Here is a 12,221-nt window from a genome sequence, read left to right as displayed (position 1 = left end):
ACAGCTCTGAGAGAACTTGCGACTGACCCAAGGTCACACCAGCAGCTGCATGTGGAGGAGTGGGGAATCAGACCCGGTCTTCCCAGATTAGAGCCCGTGCTCTTAACCTCTGCACCGAACTGACCACAGAGGGGAAGCCCGATCCTACGGCCAGCTACCAGGCTCTTAAATTGTGGTTCGAGGTTCAAAGCATGCCACGTGCACTGGCCCACTATCGTTACGCGAACCGATGGCTTATTTTTTTCTATGCATTTATTTGGCCAGAGCTGACTCAGGAGGACCAGTTATTTCGATCTGTGCAAAATTAGAGACTCCGCCAGAGCAGCACCTTGGAAAGAGGTGGGAAAGAGGAGGAAGCGCTGGCACAAACGCCAGGACAGCCCAGCCTAAGTGCGGAAACAGATACAAAAACTCAGGAGCTTGACAATCGGGGGAGGGAGAAGAAATGGGTTTCTAGTCCTCAGTGTTTCGGAGGGCAGCCGTGTCGGTCTGCAGCACAACAGCCAGCAGCGCCATAGAAACCAACAAGATTTTCAGGGGATGGGTTTTCGAGTCAACACTCCCTTTGACAAATACTGTCAAGTATCTGATGACGGAGGCTTTGCCTCCCAAAAGCTTAAACTCTGAAATTCCTTTTGGGCGCTACTGGTCTTGAATCTAGCTAGTCCTCACTGTATTCCTCATTTATTTAAAGGAATATTTATACACCTCCTTTCCCACCGAGTATGGCTGCCAAGTCAGCCTTCTAAGCATGCCCGAGGAAACCCTTGAAGAGCCAGTTTGGTGTAGTGGTTAAATGCGTGGACTCTAACCCGGGAGAACCAGGTTTGACTCCCCACTCCGCCACTTGCAGCTGCTAGATGACCTTGGGCAAGCCACAGTTCTGTCAGAGCTGTCCTTGAAAGGGCAGTTCTGGAAAGAGCTCTCTCAGCCCCGCCTACCTCACAGGGTGTCTGTCGTGGGGAGGGGAAGGGAAAGGAGTTTGTAAGCCGCTCTGAGACACCTTTGAGTAGTGAAGGGCGGGGTATAAATCCAATCTCCTCCTCCTCCTCCAGAAGGGAATGGGACCAGGCAAGATTTCTAGTGCTCAGAAGGCACCCCACAATGCTCAAGGCTACCTGCAGAAAACGGCGCCGAACCCAGAGCAGGTCTGGTAACAAGACGGTGCAGGGTTCTTAGGGCTCAGCATAATTTGCCCCAAGTTCAACCCTTGGCTTCTCAGGACAAGAGGTCTCAAGTGCTGGGCGAGGCCTTCCCTCTTCCGAGAGCCGCTGGCAACTGCCATTGAGATGTCTGAGCTGTACGGGCCGACTCCGCGTAAGACAGCCCCATCTGTTCACCCACCTCAGAGACTTTGTATTCGCAGGTCAGCTTCTTGCTCTTGATGCCTTCGTTCAGCGTGAGGATGAAGCCCATGTAGTCTGCGTAAGCCTGTAAAGAAGGGAAGGGGGGCTGAGAACAGACGTGGCCACAAGGAGGAGGCATTAGCCAAACTCAGCCGAGAGTCTCCGAAGGCTGGTATGAATTCAGACTCATTGGTGAGCAACGGGCCACCAGTCACCCGGGTGTGAGATTCACGGGGAACCAGATGTGAGGGAAAGTTAACCCACTCTTGGTTCCACAGCCAAGAGTTGAGATTTTGGCTATGGGTTTTTTTTGAGGCTTAAATGGCCATTAGCCTTTCACCCCACTCCTCCTCCACAGAGCACAAGGCAGGGCACATGTTGTCTCTGGTGATATCTGAATGCAGGTCCTGGGCAAGCTGGAATTAGTTTGCTTTGGGACAAACTAGGATTCTGAGCCATGGTTTACTCCCAGCATAGAATCAAATCAAACCTTTAATGGCATACAGAATAAATTAGGACAGATTACAGCATTGTCAGAATAAGAGTGATAAAAAGATTTATACAGTTTTAAAATTTAAATGTAACATCGAATCATCACTGTGTCTTATCCTGATGGATCTTGGTGGCACACTGAAGAAATCAAACAACCTTCTCAGTTACGCCAGGAAAAACATCATTCAAAATATATCGGATGATCAGACAATTCCATCTTATTTTCAACAATAGGGTCAAGATACTTGAAACGAATGTTTGCATAAAAAGGGCAATAAAAAAAGGATATGCGAGATTGTTTCGATACATTTTAACTTACACAGGCAAAGTCTAGCAGAATATTAGTTGTTGTAGATTTTCCGGGCTGTATGGCCATGGTCTTGGCACTGCAGTACTTGACATTTCACCAGCAGCTGTGACCGGCATCGTCAGAGGTATAACACAGAAAGATGGAGTACTCTCTGTGTCAATGTGTCATTTACTCCATCTTTCTGTGTTATACCTCTGACGATGCCAGTCACAGCTGCAGGCGAAATGTCAGGTACTGCAATGCCAAGACCATGGCCACACAGCCCAAAAAATCTACAACAACTAACGAACTCCAGCCGTGAAAGTCTTCGACAACATATTCTAGCAGAATAGGCTACCTTTTGAAATCTGCCATATAGAACTGCTGATGGCATGACACTAAATCTGGCCAGAGAGAAGGCTCTACGCTGTTGGGGATTATTCAGATAGTAAAGGTAAGGGGCCACGTGATCTACATTGAATGTAATCCCTAACCTCAAAGGAGAGCAAGTTTCATTAGCAGCACTGTTAAGATTTTGTAGTTCAATATCCAAAATTCTACATTTGATCGCTCAAAATGCTGATGAGCATAAGGAGTCAGTCAAGGATAAGCCAATTGTGCTGATCTTGTTCTCAATACAGTAGAACCCTGGTTTGTAGGGAGAAAACCACTCCCAGCTTGCCCAGGTAGCCACATGTGGATGTTGCGGCAATCCACGGTACTACAGAGGGGTGCTGCGTCTGTTCTCAAGGCATTATTGGCTTCTTTGTACCTCAGCTCCCCCATCTCCGGTGTGGGGAATAAGAACACTGGCCTACCTTACAGGGATGCTGTAGAGACTACTGTAAGCGGATTCATGTACGTTTTTAATTGATGCACAGGAATCATCAATGTTATTAATGAAGTCTGCATTCCTAAAAAAGGGAGCCCTTAGGATGGCCTTAAAAAGTAACCCAAACTTACATTACCCTTTGCATGACCCAGGACCATATAGCTCTTGACAAAGATGAAGAACGCTGAGAACATTTGTCACTGCCTGGGAGGGAGGGAGGGAACAGGGCAGCGACTCATCTGAACATGGACCCACAGCACGGCTTCCTAAATAGAACTGAACCGTTAAACCACATTGGTGGTCTAGACCAGGTGTCCTCAACCTTTCTGAGCCTGTGAGGCACCTTTGGAATTCTGGCACAGAACAGTGGGCACAACTTTAATAATTATGTATTGTTTGGTTGGGAGTTTAAGGAGAAGATAATAAATAGTTTTCTAAGCAACCACCGGCAGTGACGGGGGAAAACCTTTCTCTTAATATATACATATTAAGCAGACATTGCCAGTGACACTGTGTATAATATGATGTAATACTATGTATAGTGTTTCAAAATGTATGAGATTTTGGTTGCAAACATGTTACGTGGAAAGTAATAAAATATTAATTCAAAAAAAAAAAAAAACCAGTGGGCACAACCGCAAAATGGTGCCTATGAAATGGCTGCCATAGTTTACCTTCAGTCACACAGTGAAGAGCCTTGTGCGGTGGTAGCGGCTGCTGCCAAAGCAACATTTTTAAAAATCTGCACAGCCAATGAAATCTCTAACAGCCAATCAGGGGCTCTACTGGGCAAAAGCCCCACCTGCCCCCACCCACTTTCTAAAAACAGCTGGTGGGCACCAGGAAAGATGCTGGTAGGGTCTAGTCCCTTGCATCAAATTCCCAAGTCTCCGCTTGTCATTGGGCCCTGCCCTATTGTAACAGTGCCAACAAAACTGAGCAAAGTCAATTCCGCACCTGAGAGCGTTTCCACTTGGCCATGTCGGGAACCATGTTGATCTCCTTCTGGGGGATCATGAATTTTTGATCGGGAGGCGGCAGCGCCTCCTTGGGCAATTCTGGAAGACAGAGGAAGAAGTGGTCAAACACAGCTAGGACAGAAAAGGCCTCTCTGATCATCTCAACTCTTTTGCGCATTTGGAGGGAAACTGGTGCACATCAAGCCAAGAAGCATCCTGTTCTGACTGGAAACCACCAAACCACTAATCAAGCCAAGAAGCGTCCTGTTCTGACTGGAAACCACCAAACCAAAGTTACTTCTGGATTTTAGAGCAATGAAATAAGAGAGATTATTTAAGAGAGTCAGTTGTATGATCTACACCTCAGGAATTCATTAAGCACTCTCTTTGTGCTGAGACGGCCTTTATTCAGCCTCAGGACTGTCCGCACCAGACGTGTACTAGTTTAGGCACCCGCTCACACATCAATGGGCCACTTCTTTCTATGAGACCGAGGCGACACATTCGCAAACGAGCAAGTCCCACTGAACGCAATGGGATTTACTTCCACATATACACGCTTAGATTTGCGCTCTAAATCTGGGATTTGGGGCCTCAATTGAATCAAATGTCCCGTGTCCCAAACTGGAACTACAAGAAACTCTAGATTAACTTTGTTTTTAAACAAGGCACAACTCCATCCGCCTGGAAATTTTGTTTTGCCAGCAAATCGCTGTATTGCACAACTTATCAGGAACATTTTAATAAGATGCCTCTAGAAGGTCCTGAGATGCTTCCAGTCACCCAATGCCTGGATGTGCTCAATGATGCAGGAAACAGAACATTTTCACCCTAAGTGCTTACCTATTTTTGATATGTGCACAGCACACCTATGCTCCGTATCTTCACCTAGTTCCTTCCAACTATCATGGCTTTGTCTCCCACCCCACAAGAACCATGGAAATTGTGGTTCTGCAAGCATACTGGTTTAGGAAGAAGCAAAGGCCTTCTGCTAACGACCCAAAAGCCTGGTTATTTTCACTCAGAGGTCCCCCATCTCTCCAGGGTGGGACTAGGTGCAGCTGTCCCCTCCGTCCATTTTCTCACAGCTGTGCGAGGAAGGGACACGTCACTCTCTGCTGTGTCCCTGTGACATGCAACTGAAAGAGAGCCACAGGGGAGATGTCCACGGAACCCTGTGTCTAAGGACCCCAAGAGCCCCCAGACAGCCCCGTGAATACGTTCTCTGCAAAGAGGTACCCAACAGAGAGAAACTGGTGCACATACACAGCATACACAGCAGAAGCACAAGCCAAATGAGAAGGAGAAAGGGGATCAATGTGATTGCATGTCCTTGCTTTGGAGGGAGAAAAAAGTCCCCATAAACCAATTTCACTTTAAAAGCAGCCCAAGCAAAAAGACAAACCAGGCCAGCGTTTTCGGACTGCGTGGGAAGCACAAAGCGAGTAAGCATTCGGCAGCCCCGGGAGGCCTCCGCACAGCAGCCTGGAGGAAAATGCAGATTGCCATCCCGCTGAGTCAGCGGGACTCTGCTTCCTCCTCCTCCTCCTCCTCCTCCTCCTCCTCCTCCTCCCCCCCTTGCCTAGGTACACAGTTCATTTTTCCTGATGAGCCAGGAAGCAGGTCTGGCCCCGGAGCTCCTGTCAAAAGCACCCAAACACGCACAGGGAGGGATGCTTCCGTTCTAAAGTTACCTGCTTCCAAGGATGAATGGCTACGCTCAGCATTTGTGGAGGGAGGGGAGGCGGCAGCCCAAGGAGCTCTGTTTCAAGGTGAAAACAGTCACAATGCTGTAAGGAAGGGCAAATCCAGATGCACCATCAGGAGGGACAAGACAGACAAGGATGGAGAGGCCTTGCACGTGAAATCTAAGAGGGTTTCAAAGTCCCCTTTCCTTGCTTACCCTGCAGTCCACAGTCAATCTCTCAGTAATTCTTTCCAGTGAATCCCCAAGGCCATCAATGAGGCCAACAGGGCAGAATCAAGAGGAAGCGGGCAGCTGGGTCTCTGTCCAGACCTAGCTGAAAGCCTCGTACCCCCTTCCCCTCGGCCCTGCTGGCTTCGCCTCCCATTACTGAGGCCATAAGATTTTTTCAGGAAGCAACCAGCTGAGATGGCCTCCACAAGGGTTACTTTTAATCAGGTCCTAATTGGCACATGCATCGTCTTTGGATTCCAGTGACTTGCTTTGGGAGCAAATCTGCAGCTGAAAAGCAGGGAATAAATAAGGATCACCACCAATGCTCCCTCTAAGCTATGGAGTTTTGTGAGCAACAATTTTACTTTGTGAGCTACTGGCCTTAAAGTTGTGAACGAGCAATTGGGCTCCTGCATCAATTAGTTCGCTCTGGAGCCGTCCTTCCTGGGCTAAGAAAAAAATGTGTGAGCTGGAGGCTAAAAAATTGTGAGCTAGCTCACACTAACTCAGCTTAGAGGGAACTTTGATCACCACCAGTGTTCCCTCTAAGCTGAGTCAGTGTGAGCTAGCTCACGGTTTTTTAGCCTCCGGCTCACATATTTTTTGTCTTTGCTCAGGAAGGATGGTTCCAGAGCACACTGATTTATGCAGCAGCCAAATTCCTCGCTCACAACTTTAATGCCAGTCACTCACAAAGTGGAATTTTTGCTCACAGGACTCCACAGCTTAGAGGGAGCATTGATCACCACCGCCATTGATATTAGCCTCCATCCAAGAAGTTCAGGGTGGCATGCAATTTGTCCTCAAAACCACCCTGCACGGTAGGTTATGCTGAAAGAGACGGTCATCGGCTCAAAAGCAAGTTTCATGGCAGTGCGCCAATTTCAATCCGATTTGGGGTGGCTCCCGAATTCTAGACCAACATTCTACCTGCAACGCTGACTCTCCAGCCCAATACTGAATCTGGTTAGAAGGCAACCTGCAGAAGCTGCCTGGGTTGGGCTGTGTTCAGATGGGAGACTGCCGGAGAACTCCACATACATCACCCTGATGTACTGGGTAGAAGCCCGTCCTCGATCTACTGCCTATTATCTTCATTGGATGTCACTAAGTTTGAATATTTTGGAAGGGGAAAAAATTATCTGTTCTTTTTTTCTGTATCAGGCATAAATATGTACAATTCAAAATAACTCAGGCAAGTGAACCAAGTCACGTCCTACAGGGTAAGATGAGCTGACACAGAGCACTTTATAGATCCCTTCCAGCCCCCAAACAAAGTTACACTCAGATAAGAAGCTTCCTCACAGAATTGCTTGAGGACTTCCTCAAAGCAGGATAATGGACACAATGATGTACTTTAACCCCACAGCCAGAGCCTGATGGATTTCACATTTCTTTTCTCCAGAAGAGTGTGGAGAAGGAGGGCGTGGTGAAGAAGACATAGAATGCTTACAGCAACAAAGGCGTGGACCAAAGGTACCCAGAGGCCATCTAGCCTCATCTTGTGCTCTGAAAAGAGCCAGAATCCAGCAGCACCTTAAAGACTAACAAAATTTGTGGCAGGGTATGAGTTTTCGTGAGTCACTGCTCACTTCTTCAGATACAGCTAGAATAGGAGTCCATCTGTCCTATTTACTGGAAAGTGGAGAGATTTCAGATGCCAAATGACATAAGCAGGCAAATGACAATAGCAGGTATGATTGGATTAGGTGTGCTATGCAGAGGGGTAATAGGTGTGATCAGCATTGGTAATGAGACAGGAAGGGTGTGAACCGTGTGATCAGCATTGGTAATGAGACAGGAAACCTAGGTTTCAATTCAGTCCAGGTGGATGCAATGTCTTGAGCTTCATTATCAGTTGCAATTCAGCAGTCTCTCTTTCTAATCTCCCTTTGAAATTCCTTTGTAAGAAAACTGCTACTTTTAGGTCTGCAACTGAATGTCCTGGAAGGTTAAAATGTTCCTCTACTGGTTTTTGAATGTTGTGGTTCCTAATGTCAGACTTATATCCATCAATTCTTTGTTGAAGGGACTGGCCTGTTTGTCCAATGTAGACAGTGAAAGGGCTACCCATCTTGATCTTGTACTCTCTGAAGATAGATTCAGATGGGTAGCGATGTTGTTCTGAAGCAACAGAACAAAGTTTGAGTCCAGTGGCACCTTTAAGATGAACACAGTTTTACTCAAAGTATAAGCTTTCGAGTGCACGCACACTTCTTCAGATACATTGAAATGGAAGTTACCAGTCCATACATATAGCTAGAGGGTTAGCAGTAAATTAGCGCACAACATTATGAAGATGTTTAATAGATTCAAGGACCAAATAGGAATAACAAGCTTATATGGTTACCATTTGCTTGGGTTTAATTCTGGGGGGAAATTTAGGGAAGGAAATAAATGTGTCAAAATTGGAGTGCTGTGGAGTGGAACGCTGAGCGTAATCAACTGAGATCCGGCCATCTTGTACTCGGAAAAGAAGGACGCATCAGCTACAAGCAGCCCATTTTACTCAGATTAGAGTCCCAGATTAGAGTCCACGCTCCTAACCACTACACCAAACTGGCTCTGAAGTCTGTTGATCAAGGCATACACATGTAACGGATTAATCCGTATACATTTACAGAGAAAAGGAACAATCATTCTGAAGGGGAGCATGCTTTCTTTCGTATTAGGCAATACATAGAAAGCCATAAACTTGCCAATCTCCAGGTCTGGAATTGCCACTTATCTCCAGACCACAGAGATCAGTTCCCCTGGAGAAAATGGCTGCTTGGGAAGGTGGATTCCATGGCATCACATCCCCACTGCAATCCCTCCCCTCCTCGGGCTCAATCCCCAAATCTTCAGGAATTTACCTACCTGGAGCTGGCAACTCTAGGGAGCCACAGCAGACCACCCCCCACCCCACCCCCGTCTCAGAAGAGGCTTTCCCTTCCATGAAAGACAAAAGGCAGAAAGCCTCTTCTGAGACTGTGTCTGACACCCACGGATTTGCAAATCACATTTTAAGAAGTAAACAGAAGATACTCAGGGACGCTTTTTAAAATCAGCCAACCAAGGCCACAATCCCATGCACTTTTACTTTGGAGAAAGCTCCCCTGCCTTCAAAGGGATACTTCCGAGTATCTGCATAGGCAGGGGTCATTTCGTAGAAAAAGAGCTAGGGGAACTCATTAGCATAACTCATTAGCATATGCCACACCCCCTGGCATCAGGGGCCCGGCGGTGGACCTGCAAGGCCGGCGGGAGGGCGAGGAAGCCCCGCCAAGGCCCTCCCTGGCCCCAGGCAGGCAGGGGTGGGGAGAGTCGGGGAGGAAGCAACTTACCCTCCCTCTTCTCCTGCCTCCTCCTGGCTGAATGAGGGCCGGAAGCGGGGCGGCCGGAAGCAGGGGGCGGGGCTTCGTCATGTGCCCCGCCCCCCTGCACCTCACCCGGGGGAACTGCGATCCCCCGCGATTCCCCCCGAAATGACCTCTGTGCATAGGACTCAATTATGAACACCACTGAGCCCTGGAGGTGCCAGTCTCCAGGTGGGGCCTGGAGCTCTCCCAGAATTACAACTCACCTACAGGCTACAGAGATCTGTTCAGCTGGGGGAAATGGCTGCTTTGGACTCTATGACACTACACCCTGCAGAAGTCCCTCCCCAAACTCCCTCTCTCCCAAGCTCCACCCCCAAATCGCCAGGAACGTCCAACCTGGAGTTAGCAACCCTACTTATCAGCCATGAGTACCACCGATTATCCCTATGATGGGGCATCTCCCAGCCTTAAGCATTCTGCTCGTGGTGGTGGTAGTGGTGGGGCTTTCCCAGGCTGCAGATTCCCAGGGTGGAGTAAAAACTCCCCACAGAGGAGAAAGCCAGCCCCCTAAGTACCCACTTCCCAGATGCCACAATTCCAGCCCCGCTATTATGAGGGGCATCTCCCTTTGCCCTAGCACCAGTGTTCCCTCTAAGCTCAGTTAGTGTGAGCAAACTCACAGTTTTATAGCCTCCAGCTCACACATTTTAGTCTTAGCTCAGGAAGGATGGCTCCTAGGGTTGCCAGCCTCCAGGTGGGGCCTGGAGATCTCCCGCTTTTGCAACTGATCCCCATCTGACAGAGATCAGCTCCCCTGGAGAAAATGGCTGCTTTGAAGGGTAGACTCTGTGGCATGGTACACCATGCTGAGGCCCCTCCCCCCCCAACCCTGCCCTCTCCCGGATCCACCCCCAAAGTCTCCAGGTATTTTCCAAGCCAAACCTGGCATCCCTAACGGCCCCAGAGCAAACTAACTTATGCAGTAGCCAAATTGCTTGCTCACAACTTTAATGCCAGCAGCTCATCAAGTAGAATGTTTGCTCACGAGACCCCGCAGCTTAGAGGGAGCATTGGTCAAGGGGACTCCGCCACATATGCATTAAAAACGTGCGTTTGTAAATTAAGCTAGAAGAAAAATCCTGAAAGAAATGGCTTGATGAGGACTAGATTAGGAAGAGAGGGAGGAAGGAAGGAAGGAAGGAAGGAAGGAAGGAAGGAAGGAAGGAAGGAAGGAAGGAAGGAAGGAAGGAAGGAAGGAAGGAAGGATACAGTATGGGTGTGTCTAAAGGTGAACACTGGGCCAGTTTGAAGATCTCTGGTTGACATTCTAAATGATCCTCCCATTTGTCCTCTCCTGAAGTCTCCGTAGGGTTGCCAGCCCCCAGCTGGAGGCAGAGATCCCCCACTCCAGACCCCATCCTCCGATGTTCATCAGTTGACTGGCAGGGGGACGTACGGGCAGGAGAGGCAGGCGGCCACTGTTCCTGTGGCAACATAATTTCCAGCATGTACATGAAGTGACATCATCATGTCACAATGTCTCAGCGATGCTCTGGTATCTGAGCAAAAACTGTATGGTAGAAGCCATGTTTTTTTTCTCATTAACATTTTATTGGTAGGATTAAAACAATAAAACAAATATAACAATAAAAATATACATAAAGGTCATAAGAACAGTTATACATTCAAACCAACACACTAATTACAAAAAAAGGTAAGCTTTAAAGAATGATACATTCTTCAATAAATCTTTGAACAAAGTGACTTATTTTAGCCTCAATTTGTAATTGATGCCTGTACTGTTTGTTGCTTTAGATACAACCAAGTGTCTTCTGCCCTCAAGAATATCTGTAGACATTCAATGATATATCTAACCATATTAAACACAAAGTACTACCCACAATTCAAGTTTTACCAAAGCCTACTTACTATACTTTATTTGAACCATTAAAAAAATCCTCACAACCATTTAACATAGTTATACCAGGATGCTGAGATAAAATTTTTTGTCTGATAGAGCTTCTAAAAATGGCAACCATTTGGCTTCGAACCCAAAATGTACGACGTTCCTTTTATTTCTGTTAACTTTATGCCAGGAGCTCACAAAGTAGAATGTTTGCTCACAGGACTCCACAGCTTAGAGGGAGCGTTGGCACCCCCCCCACCACACACACACACACACCAGAAGTCACCCCACACACCAGCCCAGCACCCCCACTGCACAACGTCCCCATACAGGGACACCCCCCCCCGGAACCCCCGCACACCCCGGGGCCAGCAGGGGCGCCCCGCACTCCTCGCAAGGCCTCATATTTGGCCGGCAACACGACGGGGGCGCCCGCCTGAAGAGACCCAGCTGCCCCGCGCTTCTGATGATGATGAATGGGGGCAGACCCCCCCCCCCATGGAAGCCTCCATTTAATGCAGCCTCTCCCCCCCCCCTTCTTTCCCCGCCTGCTGGGGGGGGAGTCACCTCAGGACTCACCTGCCTGCCGCTCGCTTTCTGCCATCTTCCCGGAGCCGAGGAGCCGCCCGCCGCCTCTCACCTCTCACCGCCTGACAGAATACAATAACCGTCAGGCGGCCATCTTGGAGCGGGGCAGGCGCACGCACGACGTGGGAAGTCACGGCGACCCCTGCCGCCATGTTTGTAAAGGGCAGGCAGGTCCTCCCGTCGAAAAGCGCCTCCCCGTTGCACGACCGTGTCGCTTCATGGCCACCCGGGCTTGTTCTACAGACGCCAGTGACTCCTCAGTGGCCATATTGGCCAAGGGCAACTCCCCGTGTCTTCCTCGTGCGGCCATTTTGATGAAGGGCAGCTCCCTCCCGCAGGACTTAAATGGGTTGCGTGCGTTGTCGTCGGCCATAGTGAGGCAGGGCATTCGACCTCTGTAGTGGCCATGTTTGCAAAGGGCAGTTGTGCAAGTAGTATTAAGGGACGGTGGGTAAGGGGAGGCGGTAATACGGGTTCCTCGAATAAAGAAGGGAAAAGGGGAGCTTCTAATAGTAAAAGAGGCAACGTTAGAAGCAGCGTCGTTGTTAAACTTCAGTAATCGTTTTATCTTTTCCAAAAAGATGTGCAG

General features: G+C 48.5%; 1 protein-coding gene across 1 annotated transcript in view; it reads right to left on the bottom strand.

The window, feature by feature from the left end:
• The window catches only part of PPP2R4 (protein phosphatase 2A regulatory subunit 4), a 46,330-nt gene extending 34,585 nt beyond the window's left edge, over positions 1-11,745 (bottom strand). Inside the window, exons 1-3 of the mRNA XM_015427375.1 lie at positions 11,624-11,745; positions 3,917-4,017; positions 1,345-1,431 (exon numbers count right to left, since the gene is read on the bottom strand). Of these exons, the coding sequence (XP_015282861.1) occupies positions 1,345-1,431; positions 3,917-4,017; positions 11,624-11,648 (213 nt within the window). The 5' untranslated portion in view covers positions 11,649-11,745. The remainder of the gene's footprint in view (positions 1-1,344; positions 1,432-3,916; positions 4,018-11,623) is intronic.
• Between the last annotated feature and the right edge of the window lie 476 nt (positions 11,746-12,221).

The sequence above is a fragment of the Gekko japonicus genome, unplaced genomic scaffold, assembly GCF_001447785.1.
Source record: "Gekko japonicus isolate JY-2015 unplaced genomic scaffold, Gekko_japonicus_V1.1 scaffold2172, whole genome shotgun sequence".
NCBI classification, from domain to species: domain Eukaryota; kingdom Metazoa; phylum Chordata; class Lepidosauria; order Squamata; family Gekkonidae; genus Gekko; species Gekko japonicus.
Note: the sequence above shows the minus strand (reverse complement) of the source record. Positions and strands in the feature narration are given on the sequence as shown.